Source organism: Zosterops lateralis (genome assembly GCF_965231275.1).
Source record: "Zosterops lateralis genome assembly, chromosome: 7".
NCBI classification, from domain to species: Eukaryota; Metazoa; Chordata; class Aves; order Passeriformes; family Zosteropidae; genus Zosterops; species Zosterops lateralis.
In genome coordinates this window covers 12,881,142-12,908,316 of record NC_139767.1, presented here as the reverse complement: position 1 = coordinate 12,908,316, position 27,175 = coordinate 12,881,142, and the positions used below count along the sequence as shown (strand labels likewise).

At 39.4% G+C, this 27,175-nt stretch overlaps 1 protein-coding gene and 1 long non-coding RNA gene across 8 annotated transcripts in view; one reads left to right on the top strand and one right to left on the bottom strand.

Annotated features, from left to right (window-relative positions):
* Positions 1 to 523: 523 nt before the first annotated feature.
* The window catches only part of INO80D (INO80 complex subunit D), a 45,439-nt gene continuing 18,787 nt past the window's right edge, over positions 524 to 27,175 (bottom strand). For 3 of the 5 annotated variants that reach the window (XM_083865073.1, XM_083865077.1, XM_083865076.1), the window contains 8 exons: positions 25,820 to 25,928; positions 19,570 to 19,794; positions 17,553 to 17,662; positions 15,555 to 15,688; positions 13,895 to 14,112; positions 13,343 to 13,500; positions 11,204 to 12,396; positions 5,030 to 5,137 (listed from right to left, as the gene is read on the bottom strand). In XM_083865073.1, the coding sequence (XP_083721199.1) occupies positions 11,228 to 12,396; positions 13,343 to 13,500; positions 13,895 to 14,112; positions 15,555 to 15,688; positions 17,553 to 17,662; positions 19,570 to 19,794; positions 25,820 to 25,928 (2,123 nt within the window). In that variant the 3' untranslated portion in view covers positions 5,030 to 5,137; positions 11,204 to 11,227. Of the gene's footprint in view, positions 647 to 1,491; positions 1,587 to 5,029; positions 5,138 to 11,203; positions 12,397 to 13,342; positions 13,501 to 13,894; positions 14,113 to 15,554; positions 15,689 to 17,552; positions 17,663 to 19,569; positions 19,795 to 25,819; positions 25,929 to 27,175 lie in introns of those variants that run through there. The other 2 variants (XM_083865075.1, XM_083865074.1) reach the window with 2 other exon arrangements.
* On the top strand, positions 5,135 to 12,280 carry LOC310911495. 3 transcript variants are annotated; one of them, XR_014590519.1, is made up of 3 exons: positions 5,135 to 5,290; positions 6,146 to 6,268; positions 12,170 to 12,280. It is a non-coding gene; the product is annotated as an uncharacterized lncRNA (long non-coding RNA). The 3 variants fall into 3 exon arrangements; XR_014590520.1 differs by lacking the exon at positions 12,170 to 12,280 and adding an exon at positions 7,285 to 11,203; XR_014590521.1 differs by lacking the exon at positions 12,170 to 12,280 and adding an exon at positions 7,285 to 11,203 and having other exon boundaries at positions 6,146 to 6,544.

Here is a 27,175-nt window from a genome sequence, read left to right as displayed (position 1 = left end):
CCTTGCTACCATGCAGTTACTTCAAAATCAGGTACGTTTGCAAGCTACAATTCACTGGTTCAAAATACACTGCCTCACCTTTGCTTTCCCACTGCAACTTGTTTACATTTTAAACTCTAGTGACCAAAAAACTGTATGAGGCTCTTTGTTACAAGGCTGTTTCTGATATCAAAGCATGATCAAGCTACCTTTAAAATGACACCAAACACAAACTTCTCGGAGACAGCCTTAAAAAGAGAGAGCATTCCCTCTAAGCACTTCAGATTGTCCATTTGCCACCTTCTTTTACTAAGTCTAGGATAAATATATTTACCCTTAACTGCAAAAAGGATATTGGTTGAGCTTCTGACATCCATTTTGCTCCACTTGTAGATAAACATTTTTGGAAATTGGAGGGGAAAAAAACCAAAAAAACAAACCCAAATTTTAAAACCTCAGGCATAAAATAAGAAGGGAATTATTTAACATGTTGGTGAAAAAACAGTTGCAGAAACTTGAACTTGTTGGAAACAAACAGACGATAGATTCCAATGAAGGCTTCTCACATTAAATAAGTTAGACGGGTTACAGACATCTTCAATAAAAACATCCATTCTCCACAAAGTATGTTAAAATGAAACACAATAGTGATGTACTGGTATTTCTCCTAAAAAGGACAGAAGGACATGAAATCTCCTTAGTGATATCAGTACTATTGAATGTAGGAGGTGAACAATGATTTACAAAAGTATTGAGGGAAAAAGAAAATCATGAATCATTAATTATAATTGGACAAAAGGGGGATGGGGCAGAATGCAATTACTGTATGCCTTAGAAACACACTTAGAAACTTGTGTTTTCATTTCTTTCACCTAAACAATGGTAGGAGTAAGGGCTTGTCTGCTTGCTTTTGTTTTTTTGTTTCCTTTTTTTTTCTTTTCCTCTTTAAAATAACAACCCTTCTAGTAAAAATTCAAAAGACAATTACAAATGGCTTTAGATAATTAAAAGTCTCCTTTTTAAAATAAAACTTTGATAACACATTTCTCCATTTCTTCTATATAATGCAGCTTCAGTGAAAATAAGTAATGAGGGAGAGCAATTTGCAAAAAAAAAAGTGTGGAAAAAAATTGCCAACCAAGTTTCGTAACATATACATATGTATATGCAGGACACCTACACTCTATATACATATTTAATAAAGGTATGCATGAGTATATATCAGGAGATAACCAAAAGGTACATTCTCCACATACATAAACTGAAATAGCATAACAGGCGTGTGCATATCAATCTCCATTATCCACACGCAGTACACAGACATACCCATACACACGCCCCAACATATGTATCATAGAAGTCATGTATGACTGCATGAAAGCTCAGATGGAACAGCACACCAGTTACCTTTTTCTAACAGAAAGGCAAGGAAGACAAAATTCCATGGCTGAATTGTGGCCAAGAAAAATTGTGTCATAGCCATATTGAAAACATGGAATCCAGTATGGCTCGATGACAGAACTGGAGCAGCATTCTCCTCTGAAACTGAAGCCTAAGTTACACAGCACTTCAATGTGACTGAGCAGGTTGCTGACAGGTGCTTTCTGCTAAAAGGATATAGAAGCTCCATTTAGCCAGAAAACAGAAAATAAAACACTTAAGCCCATAATTTACTTGCATAAGCAAGATCACCAAATACACAATTAGATGCAAAGTGCTAGCATGTTAATGGTCAACTCTGCACTCCATTTTAAAATGTTTTATGGTAAGATGTAACAAACTATGTTTCTTTTGATATGTTTTATGACAACCCCATTGCTCAGAACAGAGCACAGGGCTGCCTTCTGCTTAGTGCCTGTATTATGGGAAACACAAATCAAACTTCTTTTTTCTCTCTAGGGTTGAAAATTGGAAGGTAGTATTTGGTGGGTGCAGTTTTCTCATTTTGACCACTTACATATAATGCTCGGTTAACCTTTTAATATGCTAGGAAGCTTTGCATCAGGTTCCATGAAAAGTTTGTATTCATCTGCAAATCAATCACAGTCCTACTGAATCACAATTGAAGCTGAGGAGGTTTGCATAAATTCAAGCAGGTGCTCAGGGCCCAATTCAGCTACCACTCCAGTCACCAAGAGAATTTCCTTCATGCATAAGCAGAGCTGGATTGGGCCATTAAAGCTGATTGCTGCTAGCAAGAGAAACTGCAGAGATGCAGGGACAAGGAGCTGGAATGGAGGCAATGGAGCAGAGAAGCAGAAGAAGTTGGCATTTTGCAAGAGGCCTCAATGAGACTAAATACAAAACAAAAGCAGAGACATAGCAAGAAAACTCCACTGTGAGGGCTGAGGTAACACAAACCAATGGTGGTCGAGCTCAGATTAGTCTCTGAGTCATTCAGACACCTCAAAAGAATTTAAAACAACTTGTCTGGCACAAGTGCTTACCTGTTACATGTATGTTACGTGGATAGTCCCTCTCTTTAGCTCACACACTCACTCATGTTACAGCTAATGCACAGGTGTGTGATACAAGTTATATTCCATTTATCAATCTGTATGCATGTATATATAGATTTAGATTGACTGCATTCATACATATTTATTATACATCATGAGGGCAAGTCCACATTCAGCAAAATGCTACCATTATCTCATATACAGATATAACTCTCTGTACAGGTATACACAAAAATGGGTCTATTCTCCTCCATAAAGGCATAAAGATTTATGTTCCTAATTCCCATTACCACCAAATACGCAGAAGAAAAGGCTTCTGACAACTTCCACCTCCCTACCTTTTCACCTGTATGCATATGTGCCAGAAACAAATTGTGGGGAGAAGGAAAGGGGGAGGGATGCCTGGGAGAGTATCAACATAATGATATGGAGGGGAATATTAAAAAAAAAATTGCAAAAAATTCAGATTTCTGTTCAATAGTGGAAGCTCTGTTTTTCTAAAAAGGTTTTCAAAGTCACCAGGATCATCATGCTTGGAAGTGATACCGTACGAATAAATAACGATTAGGTTGTTTTCTCCAGCCTAAATAGAACAGTATGAAGAGTAAGCAAATCTGCAAGAATGTTTCTGACTTCTCACAGTTTCAAGTGAGAGCTCTCATAAAGAAATCTTCCTTCTCCAATGATGAAAAAATGGTAAGTGGTCACAATCAAATTCAGAATTTCACAGCCTAAATTAAACTCCCTTGACTGAATGAGTATTTTGTTCTGCAATCCCACAACAGCAGTTTTGGGGCAAAACTGATATGCACAAATATCCTCAGAAGAGAAAAAAATCTGCTTTGAAGACAAGATCCTTTTATGGAGTGGAGACCACTGCACAAACAGTACCCCTTACAATCTAATTGGAAAACACAAGTATGCTGATTGACAACATTTTCCAACTCAGACCATAGGAGATTTGGGTATTAATTTGTAAAGATACAGAAATTCTCATGCCTCTCCATCCCACTGAATGCAAACCTGTCCATTCAGTTTGTCCTCAAAAACTCATTTCTTCCATCACTCCTCCTCCCCTATTTGTTTTATTTAAAGGCTGTCTTTGGGAGCTTGGTATTTTCATGGCATTTTAAACAGGGCTCAAAGCAACTCATTTGAAAAACAGTAAAATTGACATGATATCAGAGTTAGCCTTATAACAGAAGATTATATAGTAGAGAGTTTCAGTTATTTATACAACAGTGAGGACATAACAACCCCCTACTAAATAATCACATTTCTACAATACATTCCATCACCTCTTGACTACTTTTCTCTTTACAAAACTATGACCTACATACAATATACACATTCGTATCGCACATACATCCCCCCCCAATGCATATTTTTTGTGTGTATATATAATACATACATGCACACAAGCAGTCTAATTCTATTTATAAGTCACAGTGGGAATTCCTTTGTGAGGAAAGGAGGGGAAAATTCCTGAATAAGACACTGTAGATTCCTAATGTTCCAACTTTTCAAATTCCAACTCACAGAGCTAACTGGAAATAAATACATTAAAAAAAAGAAAAGGTCTTACAAACTTGGTTCACAACTCCCAGCTACAGTAGTTGGATTTTTAAATTTGATCTATTTACCCTGTAACTAAATTTCTAATCATAGGTACAAACCACGGATAAATTATTGCAGAATGTAACACTCAAAATTTAAAAAGAGTTATAGGAACAGTAATATAAGGGTTAAAAAGAGTTCTATACTTGTTGATACAGGATACCATTTTATTTTATTTATATATATATCTATATATAGATATAGATATCTGCAAGGTAGCAAAGAATAGCTGTACACCTTGACACGGCAAAGATCCAGTGTAAAAAGGTGCTTCACTAGTTTGTTTTTCCAAAAAAGCTTGTATATAATTTTATAGCTATTAAAAACACATATGCAACATAATTCATTACACTCAATACAGCTTTAGTATAAAACTTATAATTTATGAGGTGATGTTAATAGCATAAATTAATATACCATTTCTCTTAAAATCTACAATAAGTATTCTGAAAGCTCATTGGGGAAGGGTATCTTTAAATAAAAAGTTTAAAGCTGAGCGTGATGAAAAAGATTCTGTATGTTGAACTTGAGATGAGAGCCCCGAGAAGAGAAAGAGTCCGTAAGCCAGACACCGTTGACTATAAAACTGAACAAAGATTTCTCCTCCTTGCGCTCTCACTTAGGTGACGCTCTACCTTAAATTATTATTTACTTTTAAAACTATTTACTTTTTTCTTTTTTTTTCTTTTTTTTTTCTCTTTTTTTCTTTCTTTTTTTTTTTTTTTTTTTTTTTTTGTTAACTGCCCTTATTTCCACAAGGAATCCCTGAGACATACCCAAAACTGTACAGTGAAGGTCATCACTGTTCAGAAAAACTGGTTCAACCCTTTCTGGTAGGATGTAGCTATTTTGTATGAGAATCAAAATGTCCATCACTTCAGAATGCATCTATTTGCACCAGAACCAACTACACTGTTTAAGACGCAGGTTAGAGAGTCATTTCAGGGTAAATCAGTCCACTCCAAGGTAGAAGCCAATGCCATCGCAGTTAGCTACATCAGAGCAATCTGCACCAAAGTTAAAGTTTTCCAGAGGGTATCTGGGAATGTTACCTATCCAGAGTTCATCTCCGTGGGCACCAGCTGACAACGACAGAAAGCGAGTTAAACATTAGCATTACTGGACCAAGTTCAAAATGCCTACGTACTCGACACGCGGGTAACTCTGGACATCTCACTGTGTGTGTGTCGGGGGAATAGCAAGAGGAGTAGGAAGAATGCATTTTTCTACAACAAGTAAGTACAGTTTTATGGTCAAAAGGCCAAGTTTCATCCTATTCACTTCCAGACCAAATTCTATGACCTAGAGTAGACTGAAAAGGTGCCAACACTTACTTCAAGGAGACAGATAAAGAAAGCCTTCTCCAACCATTGCTGTCAACTTACAGCCATGCTCACTGTGTCCTTTCATGCTTCCACTACATTACCTCATTCCACAGCAGCTAGAGAAGGAGCAGAGGGAACAGGGGGAACCAAGGAACTCAACAACAATAAGAAGTACCTGACAGCAAAGGGAAAACAGTCACTATTGTTTGGGGTTTTTTCTTAAAAAGAGGCTGAAGACACAAGTGAGAAAATTGTTTTAAGATGAATCTTTTCTAACTCCTTCTCCTCCCCCAAACTTTTCTTTCCCAACCATACTGTTTTTGTCTAGTTTTAAAGACAAGACTGAAACTTTAACTGATCAGAACTAAGGTCTCTTATGACCAGACCTCTCCTGAAGTCCAAGTTTAAGTTTAGTGAACACAAATAGATTTCTGTCACCAACCCTCCTTACTTTTATTTGGGCTTGAGCGTATTAAGAAAGGGTAATTTAAATTTTAATTTGTGTCTTTCTACTGATACACATCTCAAAAGAAAAGGAACTTCTGAGAAGGTAAATTCTTGCTAAAAATGCCTGTATATTCACTGCTAGCATGTGCACTCCCATGATCAATGTACCCTCAGCATCTAGTTCAGGACATATTAGCATGCTGTGAAACATCTCCCTACTCACTGATCTGAGAAATACTTTGATCTATTGCACTGTCATTTTAGCATCCAAATATATGTTATGAATTGCAGAAATCTCTCCTCCTTTCCATTTTACAGTGAAATTCGCTCAGAACCACAGAAGACCTACCAGGTGGCATAACTTACACTGGAGAAGTGTCTGAGAATGGGAAAATAGAAGCAAGAATGATGAAGAATGTAGAGTGGAAGGAAATAAAGGAGGTATGAGAAGTAGCCCACAAATCCCCATCATTAAATGTTACCCAAAAGATCAGAAAGACCTTGTGATCAGAAGGTGAGAAAGACCTAAAGATCCGGCCAGCACACTAGCCTCAAACAATTCCTTCAGTTACTATTTCTGCCACCACTGGACCTTGCAAGAGGTCTGTACAGGAGACTCCTTCACATGTAAAAATACAAAAGAAAAAATACCCCAGTTCCACCAAGGAAGCTGCCTGGACAGCCACACAAATGTCTCACTGCCAAAGATCACTGCAGGTAACCTTTCTATTGTTTGTTGGCTGAAAGCACCTCCTGCCACTGTCCTGCACCCTGCAAGTCTTGAAAGGTTAACTGCAGGTAGCTGGCTCTTCTAAAGATTTTTCCCTCCTCTCTGCCCAAAAGCTCATACTGTTGGAGAATTCATGAGCTGATTTAGCTCACTGCAGCACAAAGACAGGGAGAAATACCCTTGGAGGCCTGACAATGCCTACAGGGATACACAGCAGCAAGGAGGCTGCAGGAGCTTAGGGAGCAGCTGGAGCTCAGAAGTAGCATAGGTGGCCACCAGGGCCAGCTTCTCAGGGAAGAAAACTGCCCATTGTTTATTGTACACCTTTGCAGGACTCTCTTGGCAAGCAGATACTACTCCAGACTGTATTTAGATGTTGTTACACAAAGACAAAGCTTCAGACTGAATTTGGCTACTGGTCTGCAGGTTCAGTCCTAGGTCTTTTGCTTTGGCCATACCTCTAAAGCCGGTGGCAGCTCACAATGGAATAACCCAATTTTTCAATACTCCTCTTCCTTTTATTTAAAAAAAACCAACCCACCAAAATAAAACACCACTCCCCTTTGGCTTCTCTTTGCTATTAGGTCCAATTTCTCTTTGAAAATTTCTTTTCTCTGATTTTTGCCTAGCAGGCGATATGCTTCTCAGGGCTTTCAATGCTTTCCAAATGAGAACTGCAAATCCCCATTTTCAGTTGGAAATCTACCTGTTGCCATTTTCTCCACAGTGCCTGAGGCAGACCTGCAACTGTGCTACTTCTCAGCATTATCAATTTAAAGCCCGTATGCTCAGCCATAGAGAGAAACATGCTACTAACAAGAAGGGATCTAAGCATGAATCTGGAAGAACTGGAAGGCAGGAGGAAACAAAGTTCTCGTATCATAATTATGAAGCCAAAGAACAAATCAGCTTTGAGGTATCTAAGTGCATATGGTTCCCCTCAAAGCTGGTGTAAGGTGCTCCTAGGAGAAAGGAAACATCAAAGCATGTCTTAAAGAATGCCTTATGCACCAGGAGAGCATGAAGCTATTCCTGATAAGCCTCTGTACACTGTCAAAAATCATGTTGTGTTAAGTACTTTTGAACAGAGACTGACTGAGGTGCTACTATTGCCAAAACTATGTAAATGTTATTCTATTCTATGTCTAATTTTTTTCATTCTTTAAAACTCCAATCTTATGTGAAGAAATTAACTTTTAGGTTCAACTAGCCTTATTCCATTTGTCAACACATAAAGGGCACAACAGGTATTGAGCATCTGAAATTGCTACACTGGCTCTTTGGTGAAGGGGTGACAAGAATGCTAATTGCTATAGGAGCTGATACTCAAAAACATTTGTGAGGGAGCATGGATTCTACTTGGGAACCACATAAATAACAGCCTCAAGGACCACCTTAACCAGGCCAACAGGATTTCCCAGAGGAAGAGATGTGAAACATCTCTCACTACACGTACCTCTCAATTAGATCTCTTGCATCCAACAGTAAAACACTGATGCACTGAAGTCAACAGGTTGTGTGGGTGTAGAAACCCACCTGGAATGATCCACCTTGTAAAGCTAAGATCAAGACCCGTAACTGCTTGGTAGCCATGTAACCATGAAATTGGTAATAGTGAAAAAATGAGAGGTGAACCAGGAAAAGGCAAGAGTGGTAGCCCGTTTCAGAACACTGTGGCAGACAGGACAGAGGGATTCCTATTTCAATTGTATACAAACTGAAGTTTATTTTTGAAAGTGCAGCTTTATTGCAAACTTAGTTTGCTCATGGAAAAATATTACGCAGTCAGTTTTCAGGGGAAGAGTCATCAAGCGATATACAAAAATTGAAATCTAAGTGGGGGAAGAGACTTGACTCCTAAGCTACTTTAAAGAAACGCAGGTACATAAAAGGCATTGATTTCAAACAGTAATCATGGACCTGCATAGCTCTGACAGCTTTTGAAATTCCCTGTCTAAATCAATGCACAGATTAGGAGCTGGGTTCTGTTCTGAGTTAGACCAGTACAAACTCACCATGACCTTAGACCAGAAAGCGCCTCTGTAATTTATACCAATGCAACCTAGCAGAGCTTGGCTCTCACTTCCTATCCTCTCTTTCCCCCCAGCATTTGCTAAGAAAGAAAAATATTATGTGGGGCAAATATATTCTGCACTAGCTGCAGCTTCATTAGAAGTTTGATGGGCACAAGAACCATTTAAAGATCAAAGTCCTGAAAGCAGTACACAGAAATTAACACCCTCTAAAATTACATGAATACACAAGCAGATGAAAGAATTAACCATTTGGTATACTAGATCTCCACTCTTTTTCAGTCAAATATCCCAGCACATTGAAGAAGGTATATGAACACAATAAAAATCATCTGCAAATCAAACAGTTGTCTCCTCAATAAAGTATGGGTAACATAATACAAAAATAAATAAAAGCCTTGTCAGATTTGCCTCATTCACAATATCACTGGGCATTCCTCAATCAGCAGGACAATCACAAGCAGGATTTCATAGGCTTCAATTAAACTTTTTATGTGATTTAAAAACATATAAGTGTTACAAACATATTTAAATCACCACTTGAAATATTCGGCTTATATTATTAAGATCTATTTTACCAAGTATGAAATAATGACTTCATAATAACAGAAGCATGAAAATAATTTTTGTTTCTTCCACCCACATACACTTGCAATTTCAGAAAAGGACATATGCATCATCCATACTTTTTTATATTTAAAGAGGACAGAGCATTCAAGAAAAGAGGGATAGTATGATTGCTACAATAGTAAGAAGACACAAGACCTATCCCATTTAAACTCTGTTCCTTAGGAAGATGGAAGGAGAGGTTTGGGTCAGATATTTTGGCATGTGCCTGACTGCTAACAAAATGAATTCCTATAGCAACTAAACTTCATTCAGTGTTCCTTTGCTCAGAAAGTTTATTAGGCCTCCCTGTTACATGTGCTTGGTTCTCTTAATTTCCTGAAATAGACTAGAATAAACACAGGTAGGACTTTTTACTGTAAGGTAGAATAAAATCCATCATCTACAGTACAAGACTGAAATGTAGAATTTTCTATTTTCTCTCATCTGCATCTCTGAAACAAACCAAGAAGAGCAGAGACTTGTATTAAACAGGAGCTACTTTTACAGTCAAAGTCAGAGTACAGTAGCAAGTTTGAGCCCTATAGAGTCATAAGCAAATTCCTTCTTGATAAGGAGATGCAAGTAAACACCTCAGATTTTCTCCTGCTATTACCTCTTGGTTTAAAAAACAAAATTAAAAAATAATTATTATTTTTAAAAATCTAAAACCTAGCTGACTCCTTTCTTTAGGAACTGCAATTACTACCAAAGAGTGAATACTGTCGTTAGCAGGTGATCAGTACAAACAAAACCATCCTGCAGACAGAAGGAATTGTTACCTATTTTGCCTTAGTGATTTCTCTTTTGGTTAGCCACGACTGCTGATAGGTACCTGTTAGTTCCTTACATACATTCAGCTTCCCAAACAGAGCATCAAACCCTACAAGTGTTGGAAAAACTATATGGCTCTCAGGGGATTAAAAACTGTCCAAGAAAGTCTCACTAGTTAGACATATTGTGAGAAATGCATCCATTTGAAACTTAAAATGGGTCTGACCTAGGCTTGTGTGGATGGGCAGAAAACCAACCTAATTCTTCCTTGTGTCAGCTGGGAAATTCCTGTCAGCCTGTCAGGCAAAGAGTTCTGGACAAAGACACATTTGAAAAGGCAAATCATCAATGCTACAAGGCCACTGTAATTCAGCAAGGAAGGGAATTTTTCACAGGAATCTTCTCTAATTCATGATCTATATTTCAATCCTTCTGTTTATCTTTCTTTTTTTTTTTTTTTTTCCCTGGGCTAACTTCTTATCAGCCTTCAAATTTATGGGCAACCAGTCAACTGATCCCTTTGCTACTCAGTGAATTACAAATCATGATAGTAAAAAACCCCCAAAAATCAGCATGCGTAAGAACAGTGACCAGTTCTGGAAGGGGACAACTTCTACTTCTTCACCAAAAGAAGAAAAGGAATTGCTGCTCCCTGCACCCCAAACACACATACACACACAGAGGAGGTCAAGAGACTATTTCAAGAAACTGCCAAACTCATCCTTGAATCATGATCTTGATTTAGGACTTCAGTGCACCACTCTCAAATCAATGTGTGCAGCCAAGTTTTCCATGCCAGATGCTACCTTTGGGGAAAGAGTAAATTAAAAAAAAAAATAAATGTATCAAGAGACTTCTGCCCACTGGAAAACTTTCTACCAGATGCTAATGGGATGGCAAGCACTGATCCGAACCCTAGGGAACAGTAACATGCATCGGTGATCGGAGGTATCTTCCCATTTCTACATCTTACTGCTGAGATCAATTACATCCAGTAACTGTGCTGTATCCTTAAGGAATTATTGGGGAACAGTGAACCTGCCTGCAATAAATGAGCACCGGTGCCTAACAAGCACATGTGAATGCTACAGCAAGGTTCACAGAGGGCTAACCCTGGTCAGTACTGAAGCAGGGGTTTTCTTCTCAACCCCCTCTTAAAAAAAAGGGAAGAGAAGACAGAGAAAATAGAGAAAGGAAAAAAGGAAAGATAGAAAACACAGGTCCCCCATCTACCTGCAGGGAGCCAGGCAGACAAGCTCAGTTGGAGGTGGTGAAGGGCGCAGATGCGTTATTGGTACTGGTAGCGGTGGCACCGGTCACTGCGAAGCCCGTGGGAGGAGCTATGGAGCTGTGGCTGGGCTGCAGGTCCTTGGGAATGCCACTGTGGGAGCTCAGCTGGTGCCCAAAGGCTGCGCTGAACTGAGGGAGCTGTTGTTTAGGGGAGGTGGAGCCCATGAGTTCAGCGGAGGCAGGACCCATGCCACTGAAACTGGTCTGTGGTAACCCCGGAAGCACACTGGAGCTGTTGGGGGTCACAGTGGCGAAGGCAGGCTGTGTGGTCTCTGAGTGCGAGGTGGTAGGTGGTGTGGACAGGGAGGTGGACAGGAGGTGTCCATCTGCACCGAGAAGGTTGCTAAACGGAGAGGGGTCCCCAAGATTGACAGGAAGATTTCCCCAGTGAGTTCTGGGGTTGACCACCCCGCTAAGTGGCACATCCAGCTGAGTTGGGAGCAAGTGCTGTGCCATCATGGGCATCTCTGCTGAGAAGGTAGCTGCCAAGTTATCACCAGAGAAGGATGTGGTGTGAGGGGATGTGATATGGTCACTGTAGGGAGACGGCACATGCTCACTATCATAATGGCTTCCATGGGGTGAGGAGTGTGAATGGTCACTGCTGTATTGCTGTCGTGAGGTGATCAGGTCATCTGCCTTGCTCAGCAGCTGGGCAGGGTGGGGCCTCTGGGAGGCATGGCTGCCATCATGAAGTCCATGAAACTGTCCCGGGAAGGCTCTCTCCCCAAGGCCACTCTGGCTTATCAGAGTGGCAGAAGTAAGGCCAACGTTGGCTGGGGCTGAGAACTGCCCCTGGATCTGCCCTGCCAGGGGCGTAGGTGGGTTGGACAAGGTAGCAGAACGGAGCAAGTTCTCATCCAGCTCCAGACTGGAGAAATTATCATGTACTATACGCCCATTCAACAGCTCCCCCAGATCCGTGTTAACCTCTCGACTCAAGGACTGCATTCCTGGAGCTCCAGCACCTGTAGAGAACACCCCTATCGCTCTATCTGACAGCTCCTGAACTGGCACACCATCTGTCTGTGTAAGTACTCCAATGGTACTCAGGCACTCAAGAGAAGTTACAGCCTGTAGGGCCCGTTCCAGTTCTTCAGCCTCTTCTGTGGTCGGAAGAAGATCTCCATTTTTACCTGCAGAAACAGAGACACCACCAGTTAGTGCACTGCCCTCAGGTGAGCCTGGCCCTGGCACTCAAAGGATGAAGATGTACAGACAGCTCAGTATGGAGTTGTATTGTATGATAACCTTCCAGCATGGCTTGCAGTACACAGAATCAGTGTTCACTAGCTAGGCAAGGCAAGAAAACCATGAAATTACACCTTCCTCTTCAATGGAAATCCCCCTCTCCCCCTTTTCTTCCACACACTACAATAGGAGATGCCTCTTAAACTTTCTAGAATTAAAGTGAAAATGCTTAAGTAAGATCTTCTTCAATGCTGCAATAACACATGGTCCACAATCCCTCTTTCTACTTACATTATAGCCTGGACCTAAAATTTACACAGAGAGTATAATTTAGGTTAATTTCAATTCAAACACAGTCTGATGCCATGTTATATCAGAAATGACCAAAGAAATCACATACCAGGCTGTTCTAATTTCTTCGTTATATGTTATAGGGAGTGAGCTTTAGAATGCAGAAATTCAAGCATACTTCTGATCAAAAGCTAATTTCAAAAATATATTTAAAGATTCTATTCTCACTCTCTTCTCTTTTAAAGGCCAACATTGACTGTGATTCCAGCCCCACTCGATGGCAGGAAGATGCCATTACTGAGAACACTCTTGATTAAACTATAACCCTGACAGGCAGTAAAAATGTAAAATGAATTATTAAAATACTAAACCAATTACGATTTTCAGAGCAGTAATTATATGAGCAAGCAGAGAACTATGCACACAGCCTTCTTAAAGTCTGCTTTACTTCAGAGCTCACAAACAACAGAGCAAATCCACACGTCCTTCTCTAGAATTTATTACCTCTGTAGAAAAGCAAGCAACTCCTCAAAATGCAGTTTAGAAACACTCACTTCTCAGTTCACTGACTGCTCATGCTAGCATAAAATAAAATGGTACCTTCAAAGAAATCAAAATCTTGCAAGTCATCGGGCAGCCGCGGCAGGACATCAGAGAAGTCCTCCTGATTCAATTCCAAGTCATGTGGAATGTCTGTGATTTCATTGGCGATATCATCAGGCAGCTCATCGGCACTGAGCTCTGGTGTGGAGGGGCTCCTGAACAGAAAGGAACATTAGTCCCTGGTGTTCAACTCTGCTTGCTCCAAAGGACAACTATCAGTGCATATCCATCTACAACGGATGCTCCCCCACACATCTTTTTCTCCATTATCCAGGAAAAAAATGCTTTTAGTTAGTTTCTTTAGGAAGCTTACACTTAGGCTACTCATTAATTACATAAAAGGCAATATCAGGAGCAAGATATTTTACCCATCAAACCCAATAGTTGCTCAAATCCGAAATGACCCACTCTAAAAGTTTTTTCAAACAGTCACATGGAGATGCAATATTTAGCCCTGCTCCAGATGCTGCTTGGCAGCTTTGTACAGTGCACACTGGCAGGTACAATGCTCAGGCCAGCAGTGGGAAACTGGGCAGGAAGGGCACTGACCGAATGTGGGGTATCTCTACTGGCAGTGAGACACTGGCAGGCATGGTGAGGTTCCCTTGGGGCACTGCAGGAGGAATGGGTTTCTGGGGCCGGCGTGGGCCTCGCCTTCTCTTCTTCTTGTGTTTTTTGGTAAGTGCAGGTGGCTTCGTTTTTTTCCTGGGTTTCCTCTGCTGCTGGTGCTGAACTTTACGGGAGCTGTCCCCTCTCAAGAAATTATCCTTTGGGAGCAAAACAATACCAATGGGAGCATATTAAGAACGAGTATTACTTTCCTTGCTTTTTTCACGCTGGTCATTCCACAGGCATGTGGAATGTAATGCAAGAGGGACTGTTAGTTTACATGCAGACACAGTTTTAAAAACTGAGCTGTTTCCTTCCTCATTGACCCCAATAGATATAATAACATAAACCAAATTATTAGGTATTGTAAATAGCAGATTGTGCAATGTCACTTTAAAAATTATCATAGCGAATCCTAACTAAATACTGCAAAACTGTAACCTTTAGCAGCACTCCTGTAAGTATTAAAGACAAAAGGCTGTTGTGAGGTGGTGTTAATGTGGATAATGTGCAGCAGCTGAAGCCAGAATCCTCAAGTGCACAGACATAACAGAGGAGGAGACAAAATTAATACTGGTGGACTAGGATAAGGATGTGGGTAAATAATTATGGCCTTATTACTTCTGAACAGCAATCACTGACACATTAAAAAGTAAATCAAACCATCATCAGTCTTCAGTTGCCATCATACTAGGAATGGCAGAGGACTATATTTGCTACAGAAGTAAACCTTGAAGGACATACTGAAGATTGGCTAGAAGAGGAGGGAACCCCATACAGATCTGTGTAGCACAAACCCTCACATTTTAATCAAAAAAATTCTGTAATTTGCAATTATTGGAGAGGCTGGACAAAAACAGTAACAAAAAACTTTCAATAACCCAACAAAACAAAACAAAAAAGGCAGTTTTACACCTAATTGAAGGTAGGACAAGAAGCCTTGAAGGAGGGGCTGGGCAGAAGTGGGTTTGTGAATTATCCTAAAGGTTTTGTTCTGGAAGATTGGTGTCATAAAAGGAGAGCAAAGCACATCAACTTCACTTCTCCGTTCTCTCAACTTAAGGTAGGCCACTGCTTTTTCTCTGGGATCCATGGATCCCTGAAGGAGGTTTAAGATAAATTCTATTAGTTACTAAAGCGTAAATAAAGTATCAAACCCATTATTTGCATCCTTTTAATTGCTATCTACATTTTTGGGCCCCGTGTACTGAGACCTAAGACTTAAGATGCAGTGTCCTTAATACCACACTCATATTATATTCAGATCCAAGGACCAGGAGTGACCCCAAATAAAATGACCACAGGATCCCTCACAATGATCTTCTATTTCTCAATTCAAGACAATAATCAAATTTCCTCCAGTGAAGAATATTCCCATGTGTGTTTTATTATATCCTCAAAACTATGTAAAAGATTTTCACAACATACTTTATACTAATTGGGAATGTTTGGCAAGTTTTACCCTTTTAAGAAAAATAGCAGCAAACAAACTCCTAAGTTCATAAACTTGCTATTTCATAGGAAGATTTCATAGGAAGACTGGGGTTAAAACTCCTGGTCCTCCCAATGCACATAAATACAGTGATGTCTTTGTACTTACCATTTTTTTGGCATGTTCTTCGCACAGAGGTGTCTGATGTGTAATGTCAAAAACTGGCACAGAGCACTGTTGACCATCTGCAAACTTGGCTGTGCAGCTCGAGAAGAGCTGCTGAGAACGGTTCAATAAGATATCTGTGCATTTCTGCATCAGGAATAACACAAGACAGTAGTGGAGGAACGCCCTTTGATTTATCAATCTGATAAAGATCAGAGCCTTCAACTCTCTCTGTCCATAGATACTATTTTTAATGAGTGCCTTAAGTTTGCTATTTAAGTTCAAAGCTAGGTAATGCTCAAACCCAACTTTTAAAGTGAAAAAACTGCATTCATGCAGAATCTCTAATGATTTTATTATATACTGAGATAGTTTTATAAAAGCAGCCATTTCACTAATGAGTTCTTAGCAAAAAGAAGCCTTTTCCTGGAGCCTTAATCAATAGATCAATAGTAGCAGTTGGAACAGTGTAGTCAACAGGACTATTTCCTTACAGACTAATGACAATCCATACTGAAACATTAAAGAAAGAGTATTTCTTAATTCAATCTTTTAAGGTACATTTTTGGCATTTATCTTTAGAGCTCAGACGAAGTTTCAAGATCCTTCCTGCTCCTCTGAAAAAAAAGATGTGCAAGCAGACAGAAAGGTCAAGTAAATCCACATATAAGCTTGCTGAGATTTCCTTCAGAAAAATCCTTAGCAGGAGTAAAAATGTTTCCAGACTTACAGCAAATCAAACAGATATTTCACTGTGTGTTTTTTTCAAACAACATTAGAAACACTCCTTCCATCTTCAACAGTTCTCAGACTGCAACATCACTATGTATGTTTATAAAATGTTTAAACAAAACAAAAAGAAAAACAACAAAGAAAAACCTACAGAACAATCCAGATAGAAGAATTGGATGGATAGGTCAGAATGAAAAATCTGTTCATTTTAGAGAAGAAAGTGCAGAGAGAAAAAATGGGCATATATGCAAAATCACTACTGCTCTACACACACCAACATGTGAGACCACTTAAAACTAAAAAAATACCCAAACAAAAATTCCCATCATGAAGCAAATCCCAAACACAGCTGTATGCCATGGTGCTCTCATAGAGGTTTTGAACTGCTCTGCAGATTGCTTTTAAGTGGCCTGCAGAAAATCAAGCAATAAAAAAAAATCATCTGCAAAACAAAAAAATTGGAAAGGTGCTGCATTCTGATAGTAGCTGAACGCATCAGCACTAGTCACTTTTAATACATAAAAAACCAAAAGTTCCAACAAAAGGAGTCACCCCAACAAAAGCACCAACAATTCTTCAGCTAAAAACAAAGAAGGCAGTAGGCAGAATTTTTAAGTATTACAGATCATAAGTCTGCCTTTTTATAGTCTTCAGAACCAAAATCTAATCACACCTAACTTGCTCTCTTCTTTCTGCAATCTTCAGCCATTCGCTTTTAACATCTTTTCCAGGCTTTGCTTGAAATTCCAAGCACAGGGAACGCCTCCTCATCTGGACTATGAGGTTCTGTGACTCCTACTCTGCTTTTTTAAACAATGCAAAGTATGAATTCCATCTTTCTGGTCAGTGTAAGCCATCCTTTTATACTATGTATGAAAACCTTTTCCCATAGAACTGTCACAAGAAGGTGGTCTGTTGGAACCTACCAAGAGCTGTATGAAAGCCAAGAGGCTGAAAATCACATGGTTTGTACCAAGTCATTGTGAAGGATGATAATTTTGTAAAGGTTTCTTTCACACACTAAATACAGCTCACAAAGTAAAATGATGTTCCTATTACGGACACCAGTAGCAGACTACTTATCCTCACTGTCTACAGACCCAAATCATGCAGCCAAATTAAAAGCAAAGAAGTTGATGACACACTAACAAATAGGTATTTCTTGGTGAAAACTTAGTTATCATGCAAATATCTAACAAACGAACAAAAAACCTCCTAAACCAGGATAGCTTCCATGCCTAAATGCAACTCCCAGAGTTAAGAGGATACGCTGAAAACAGTGCCTGGTGAATGGAAGGGCCTTGTTAGTGCACTGCTCTCCCTTCGAAGTTCCACTGCAGGTTGTTGGTTCTGCATCTCTCTGCCTTGCTTGGCTTGTGCTGAAAAGAAAGCATAAAAGAGTTTACAGACAAACCCCCAGTCTCGGGTGGTTACTCAACACAATTATTATACTGAAGGTGGCACAGTAGGATGAAAAATTGTAACACATGTGTGTGCCATGATCCAGATGGGTGCACACTACTACCAGGCTCTACACAGGGACACTGAATAGATGCCAATGACAGGTGAAGGTGTAACAGGATTATTTCTTATTTCACAGGGCCTTAATTGTAATGAGAGGTGCTATGTGCTACTACCATGTAAATATTACAACACCTTGCAACAGAAAGGGCAGCAGTAGGTGAGTGTCAACACAGGTGACCCTCAAAATGAGGTTGGTCTTTAGAATTCAATGTACTGAGTATGCCTAGATGGAAATCAAGTGCACTTCCAAGCCTGTTCATAAATCAAAACATGCCGAGCATCCCCAGAGCTTACATGCAAGCATGTGCTCAGACAAACTTAAACTGAGCTCTGGAGCGGCAGAGCCTGAGCGTGCTCAACATGGATAAAAGCTCTCCTTCATCAACGTGCTACAGCCCAATCCACCAGCAGGTGCCCGGAGCTGGGCGTTCCCCAGCACGGCCTCTGTGCTTTGAGCCTGAGCTGCAAGCAGGCGACCAGACAGCAGTGTGGACGAGTGCTCAAGCGTTACACAGCTCGCTCAGGGTGAGCCTGCTCTCCAGGCATGTCACCTTCATGGAGATAAAGCTGGCGATTCCAGGGCTGACTTGCACCTCTGTACACGTTGCTTTCTAGGTTGACAAAAAGCTGTCTGTAGCCTGACTGTTTTTCCTTCAGCCATTTCTGTCATCAACTGCACTTTGACTAAGCAAAGTTTTAGTTAGCAGTATTATTCCTGAGAAAAATTTTGTATCTGAAAAGATTCTGTGGTTACTTAAATTGACTAGAGCAGTGATGACAGGCTTTGCTGGTCTACCCAAAATAATGTAAACTTTTTGCTTAATAAAAGGCAAAAATAATAGGGGAAAAAAATCCAGCAAGAGCTTGTCAGTTCAGGTGAACTTTGGCTGTAGTTTAACCTTGGAGACATTTATACACAACTTTGTAAACTACTAATGGACTTCTACATTACACCTCAGAGCAGCTTTTCAGAGTTAGTCCACCTCCCCAACAATGAACCCTCCGTCATGAACCACATCCCTCTATCCAGGAACAAAAGCATCCCATTAAACAGAATATACTCTCAGTATCTAGCTCCGATCTGCATCTCATACTATCCACTACACCCCACAATCACACATCCTGTAAAGCAAAACCACAACAGCAAAAGGATGCTCCTGATACCCCAAATGTAACAGCAGGGTTCAGACTTAGTCTGTTCCTGAACTAATATGAATCAATCAACTCTCCATATGCTGAGAGCTAGAGGGATGTTGACATTATCCAGAAAGAATTCCCACAGAAGATAACCTTCAAAGTTGTTAGAAGTTAGGTATTTTGTTGCCAAGTTTTATTTAATGTTAGATTGAGTTAAATCTAACAAAAAGCATGAGCTTAAATTTGGTTCGCTGGGAAGATAATTAAGAGGAAGTACAGACTTTTCAAAAAAGTTGTCTGAAAAACAAAATCTGAATTGAAGCAGAGAACTACAGACCAGACTACACACCCTTCTACTGGCATAGTAAAGGACCAGATATTTGGGTCCAGAAACTGCTGAACAAAACATCCGCATTTTAAAACATAAAGCTGGAGAAGGCCTGTCTTCATGGAAAACATCGTATGTCACGTTCATTTTACTCCACTGACAGGCATTTGTGTGTCATGTTTTTTCTGCCTTGTGCACAACTAGAGTTTCAGAGTTCATCCTTTCAGCTGCTGGATGCTCAGCCCATGTGTACCCTGGCCCAACCCCAGGCTCCTGCAGTCCCAGGGCAGGTCTAACCTGGTACAAGCACAGGTAGCCCTCCGGAGTTCCTGTAGGAGCTGCCCCGCGCGCTCCGGCTCTCTGCTGGCCGCCTGCAGCAAGGCTTTCCGGAGCGTGTGCCGGCATTTCTTCTGGCGCGATTCTGCCCGCTCCAGGCGGCAGAGGTGCTTGTATTTCTGCTGAAAGTAAGTGCAAAGTCTGGTCACCCTGGAACTCCTGTCATCTGCATTGTCATCATCGGACCTGAACAAGGGAAAATAAAAACAAATATGTTTTAAGTTACTACTTATTTCCTTTTTCCCACTAAGCTAATTTGTCATTCTAATATAACTGTTAAGTTGGCATCCATCTTCTAGCCACAAAAACATCCAAATGCTGAAATCAGGCAGTGTTACTTGAGAAATAGCAAGAGCAGGATCCCTTTTAAATTCTAAAGGTATTTGCTCTTCTTAGTATGTCATTATTAGAGATTACAACAATTTATCATCAAGTTTGACACATTTAAATGTCTAGAGCCTGCTGTTCAAAAAGAAATCTATACTGGTAACCTTTATTTACTGTAAATGTGTCAGCAAATGAGACCAATGCTTAAATCAAAGTGCAATTAAAGGAGAGGACAAGAGTGGGGAATTGTGTAGTGGAAATTTATTGAGGAATGATCATGCTTGAGAAGATGGTCAAATTCTAACAAGTACCAAAACTGCTGACTACTTCTAATTCTTTTTACTCTGCCAGGCAGTGTATTCCTTTCTAAACCAAAATACACACTAACACAGCTAACAGCTGATACTGATTTCCCCTTGCTGCTGAGCTGCAGTTGAGTTACAGTAGAGCAGCAGAGAAAATATTCACATTTAACTCAAATATACTGAGGGAAAGATCAGACCAGGGCTAAGCAATGACCTGATGAAGGACTAATCCAACTCTTTGTTGGCTTAAGAAAGCCCTTCTCTATTTATCTTGGCTTTCTGAATGTCCAGGCGCATATTAACAAGACTATCAAACCATGTCAACACATTCAGTTAAATGAAGTAAAAATTACGAAACAGAAAATCATTACTGGAACTTGTTAAAACAACAAGGTCCATGAAGCTACCCAGAAGTTCTCCACAACAAGCACTAGTTTGCAGAATGAGTTTTTTGTTCATGGAGCAACAAAATACACGTGCTGAATCTAAGCAGACTCTGTTCAGTTTTTCCTCTATTTTTTTTCTTATAGAACAGAGAAACTTTTTGTCAACTTTCCTATCTGTAACACAAAGAAAAGGCAGGGGAGAGAAGAGAAATCCAAACAAACGAAGTATATCAAAGGCTGGCAATGTTCAGAGCCCATGGGACTGAATGAGCTGACACCCAAACCTGTGCACAGCAAAGGAGGCCACCAGTGAGATGCAAGAGATGCGAAATATGAGCCATGATATTTACTAAATAAAGTAAGATCCAGAAACACAGACAGCAGATCTCTCCCTGAAAGGCAATATGTGAAGACCTACTTTCTTTTCTGGAAACTCTGACTCTATTTAGACACAGGCCAAATGGAAGAGACTGCAGCCATCTCCACTAAGGCTTTCCACAAAAACTCCGCAGCAGCAAGCACTGCCTTTGACACAAATGCAAGTTTTTGTGAAGTGTTATGTAAAGTCAACCATACTATTATTTTGTCTGTTAAAACGAATTATAGATTATTTTCTAGAAGCATAAATTACAAGTAATTAACCTCTGCTATTACATGCTTAGCAGCAAATATAACCTGTTAAAAATATTTAACATATGTAATGCTTAGAATATTTTTACGTCAAAAATAAAAAGGAAGTACACTTTTAAGATCTCTTAGGAAATAATGCTTACTGGGGAAAACTACCTGTTTAGAAAAAATTGACTGTGGGCTATTTAATATAGATTTTCCTTTTCCAATGTATTACTAAAAGTGGAAAACATGGATAGCATATATATTTTTTGGTGGGTTTAATATCTTAGATATTTCCTTACTGCTCTGGGCCAAGAGTTTTAAATAAACTTACTGATTTAATTTTAAATACGGTTAAAAATTAACTTTAAGAATAACAAGAGTATTTCTTCGTGGAAAGAAGTTTCTTTTGTGTGGAAAGAGTGTTTGTTAATGTACATTTCTCTGTATTTGAGACTTTTTACTTCTCTCACATTGAAACAGACAGAAAAAATGTCACTGTATGCTAAAATATTTTTGATCTTCAGTTCATGAGATCTTTTTTAAAAATAGATGAAGGCATATATCAAAGGTATAGAAAGAAATCATGCCTGCAGTGGGCAAGGGCTTATTTTGAGCCAAAATTTCTAAAAGCCAGTTTCTAAAAGCCTGTTCAGAACTTTGTTCCCAGGCCAGTACGATTAGCCAAAACATTTATACGTTCAAAGAAACCTAAAAATATCGAAATAAAACCTTTATTCTTCAGTAGGCATGAAAAGAAAGATTCTTTTATTGTTGTTCTTTCATAAACAAGTTTGCCAAATTCTATTTAGTTTATTCTCCTAAGCTTCATGTAGAACTTCTGAAGTTCAACTTAACGTGTGGCATTTCATTTTTACAAAGATTTCTGAAAGTGCACGCGAACAATTTGATAACCCAAAATGCTTTCTCCCAACCCTTCCCTTTCAGACTGTCATGTGAAACATCAGGGGGATTATTGCTGAGTGTTCATGAAGAAAACAAAGACAGCACGAAGCAGCAGAAAGGAAGAGCAAAAGGGTAGCACGAGCAGCCAGGCACCACCAGGGAATGAGGAGAACATGCTCTCTATTCTGAGACACCCCAGCAACTATACTTCAAATCCCTTCTTACAGAGCATTTTGAAGAACCTTCCCTTCTGTTTTTTAGTTATTCTACTTATTGGGAGTTATTAAATCCAACTTTTGACAACATGGTGTTGATATTTAATCCTTTGAGTGAGTTGGTATGAGGAGGGACTCACACTCCTTTTTCAAACTTGCTACTTGAAACGTTTGCTTTAGCTGTATTTCAGTGTTGGAAGTGAAGAAATACTTTGTTATAAAGTCATTTGTTTTCCAGCACTATCTAGCACACCAGACTCAGTAATCAAATAATCTAGGGGGAAGCTTCAATAATCTGCAGCAGAGAACAGCCCCTTCTTTCTCTCCAAATTGCTGCTCCCACAAGGGATTCCTCCCACCCCAGCAACCTTCTCTGCCAGCACCCAGCCTGCACTGTGCCCACTGCTAACTCCTGTGCGATTTGAACTCAAACATTTGTGCCTGTCTCGAAGCACTGCATCCTGAAATCCTGGGAGCATAGGAACACAATTCTTCAAAATTAAAGCGCAGAATAATAAAAGCAAACATTTGGCCTGCGTTTCCACAGATGATTGCAACAATATGAATTTTACAGATTAAAAGGCCAGAAGGCAAGTGAACCAAAAAATGTATTATTGTTGTCATGGTTTAACCCCATCCAGCAATGAAGTACCAAAGTGCTGCATGCTCACTTCTCCCTGCTCCCATCAGTATGGGAGGGGGGTGGGGAGGGGAATCAGAAAAAAAAAACCACCTCATGGGTTGAGCTAAGAATAGCTTATTAATGGAAACAAAGCAAAATATACTACTACTATTTATTGTCATTAAAAAAGAAAAAGAAAAAGAAAAAAGAAAAATAAACCCCGAGAAAAACAAGTGATGCCCTATACAGTTGCTCACCACCCACAGACTGATATTCAAGGCCACCTCAAGCAGCGATCGGCTCCCCCCAGTTTATGTCCTGGCCATGATGTTCTAGGCTGTGGAGCATCCCTGTGGCCATTTAGGGGTCAGCTGTCCCAGCTGTGCTCCCTCATGGCTTCTGGTGCACACTCTCTCTGGCAGAGCACGGGAAACTGAAGGGTCCCTGACCTAGGGCTAGTACTACTTAGCAACAACAGCCAAACCATCAGAGCGTTATCAACATCGTTCTGGTACCTAACCCAAAACACAACACTGTGCCAGCTGCTAAGAAGAAAATGAGCATTATCCCAGCCAAAACCAGGCCAACTGGTTAAGACATTAATTTTAAACAAATCTGTTAATTTTTGAGAGTTTAAGAGCAGCTAGACTATCACACAAGAAGTTCAACAGAGGTTTCCCCCACAATCACACAAGCAGAAATGCTGAGAACCAGCTGTCTAGTAAAGCAGAAATTAACTGTTCACTTTCTTTCAATAGTCTATTCTGAGAAGCATTCCTTCCACTGTCTTCCATGTAGTCAAAAGGAAAAAGACAGAATGCAATTAGTTGGTGGGGACCACAAGCTCAGATACAAATGAACAGAGAAAAAAGAGCTTTAATTCTACTATGAAAAATAGCAAGTAAATCCCCTAAGTTTAGGCATGTGATTTCAAAAACTAAAAGTTTTGGGAAATAATCTTCATTGGTTTTCTGGTAAAATAAGTCCCCAGAATTCAGAGTTGTAACAAGTCACTGGCTAACTTTAGGAGTCACCAGTCTGTACCACAAGATTAGCAAGACAGAGTCGTTTTGACAAATCAAATCTTCCCAGAAACAGCCTGAACTAATTCATCTTCAGCAGCAGGCAGACCACACTGCAGAAGTTTCAAAGTGAAACATTTCAGGTAATAAAAACCTCTACAGAAGTTTGCAGAATAGGAACAAAAGTTTTAGAAGGCTGACATCAAGGAAATGCTTATCCATGATCAAAATTAGGAAGGTTGTTGAAGAGCTAACACTGAGCTATTTCCAGGCTGATGGAAATACAAAAGCAGCCAGTCGCATCCAAAAATTTACCCATCATGGATAGTAAAGACAGCATTTAACTGAAGTGCACAGAATGCTAGAATGGAACAGAAAATGTCAAGACAAGGTATTATTTTCTCTCAGTATGTGAAAAGAGTAGGAAGAATCCAAAGGAAGTTAAGACAAACAGAAGACAAAACACACGGAGATGACCTTTATAGGTTGACAAAAAAATAGGGATCTATGGAACAATCAAGTCAAATGTCAAAGAGAGAAGAGTGTAAGGGAAGTTATTTAATAGATATATCTGCTGTGAAAAATTATGTATGATTTAGAAGTCTGAAAGTCTGTTCATGTCTTCCCAAAACATTTTATTTAAAAGTTGCCTTTTAAGTTAGAAGCAATGTTTATGAAAGCTCAGTCTGAAACTGCTGATGCCCTGTTGATGATGACAGTCATTCCTAACAAAAAAAGACCCCTTTATTTTAAAAAAGTGAAGTCTACACTCTGCTTAATAGCTTTGATACATTGAAGGCTCTTAATATTTAGCAGCCTGGTGACAGAGATACAGCTTTGTTGTTCACCTTGAGGACAATCTTCAGAGATGGCAGGAAATCCTGATACATTTCAGAATTTCCAGAATGTAACAATAAAATAGGGCTTCATCAACATCTTATTCTAAGTGTGATAGTTGAAAAACAAAAAAATAGGGGGAAGTTGTAGTATCAAAAAGTCCAGCTGCACAGTGAATGAGAGCCATGTTACAGAAACTATAATCAAATTCTAGTGAGACCCTAATTTCTTTGTTAATAACATACAACAGTTTTATTACAATACTACACCTGGGATGCTTTAACTGTGCACCTTCAAATTTACATTAATAGACCTATATTATCATATCCTGCTGTAAGTTTAGATTTGTGACTTAGCAGTATATAGAGATCGTCATAAGCTGTTCTGCAGCACTAGCAGCTAATTCCTGCTCTAAGGAACCAGCAGCTAAATCCTTTTGATCTCATAACTTCCTTCCAACGCTCACAAGTATTGAGAGAGGTTTAGTCAACATTTAATTATTAAAAGAAATACCATGGCCTTTAAAAAGCACATTAGAACAACAGCCCGCATAATTATTACAAGAACTAATGAGTAAAATGTAGCAAGTTTACTGACAAAGTTATTCACAACCAGTAGGAAAGACAAGAAACTAATAGCAACCCCATTCAATTCTAATTCAGGACCTCCAATCATCAAGGCACACAAGTTCATTAAAAAATCCCACTAAACTCAATTAAATTCAGGCAAACAAACTTAAATCCTTTCCTGATGAATCCTTCTGATAGCAGACAGCACAAAGGTCTCTAAGTTAGCTGGAAATCGGGACAGAAGGTGACAAGCTGTTCCACAACTACTACAAACAAATGAGTTCAAACAATCCTTTGTTTCAGCAAAACACTTTGACAAGTGCTTAGGTTGCACTGACTCCACTTGAAGTGAAGCTCACATTTACATGATTTATTCAAGGCCAGCATGAATACTAAAGAATCATACTCACTCAGGTCTCTCATAGCCGAGGCTTTCTCGGATAGACCACGCAACCTGGTAAGGGGAGGTTTGCTCTGAATCCTCCAACTCTTCTCCACTGTCTTCAGACCAATCCAGCCCTAAAGGAATTGAAAACATGGAAATTGGATGAAAAGAGCATCTACCTTATATAAGCTTCTGAGTAACTTCTGGCATAAAAAAATAATGTATAGGATAGTTGCAAACATAATTATATTTGATTAAATCATGCAGTATTCTCAATTATACAGGAAAAGCTACAGTAACAGCTCCATTACAGTGTGCAAATAGCATCCACTGATTTTTGTCATACCTGAGTTTTCCTTTTAAAATCCTTACTGGCTTCTTTATCCATAAACAGTGGAAGAAAAATCACCCCATTACCTTACTCACAGAGAAATATTAGTTTTCATAACCAAGTACAAAGTAAGAAAGAAGTCCCTGCCATGAAGAACTGACTACTTGGTAAATTTTAATACTATATGATATAAATAGGCCAATTTCATTTTTGTTTATATTCTGACCCGTTCTCTGTGCCAAGACATAAAAGAATATAAAAACTGTAAGACACAGCAGCATGGACAGAGATAGACACACAGCTACCCAGGATGTTCCTCTGCTCAGTCTCTGTAATTGCTTGCCAAATGCACACGTTAGCATGAAGAAAGAGCTAAAGAGAGAGATGCAAACGCTCCTGCACTTTCACAAGCAGCACGTTTTCACTCAGTGATGATGCAGCATGATACACTTAGGGTGTGCTCCAGCAGCCGCAGTTAGTCAACCTACAACACAGCTGTTGAACAGGGCACCCAGAAAGAGGCCAGTAAGTTCCCAGGTGGAACATTTTATCTGGAACTTTATCTTTTGTAGTCTTTCCTACTCTCTCTCTCACATCCAGTGAAAATCTTGCCACTTTCTTGCAGCAGGTGGTATAAACTCCCATTGCTGCATTTACAAGCCAGCATTTTTGCTTTTTCATTTTCTTGTGTTCTTGAAAACTGATAGCGTTAAGGAGCTTTTTATTTTTGCCAAAACTAAACTAAACAACTATATCTGAGATGATTCTGAAATCAGATGCCTTGAATGTAGGAAATGCATCAGTACTTGGTCAAGCACTTTCAGAGTTAGAGACAAACACACATGCTTGGAATGCAATCATCAAGTAACTCTTCATCATATAAAACCAGCACTTTAACATGAACCACAGATATCAGAAACCCAAATTTTCAGGAACTTCAGCATCCTTAAAAAATTATGTTTTGTTTTTATTTTTTAAACATACATTTGAACTAAATTAAGATGCTTTAAGACATTTGATAAAATGTTGGAATTACACTTTCTACTTAAA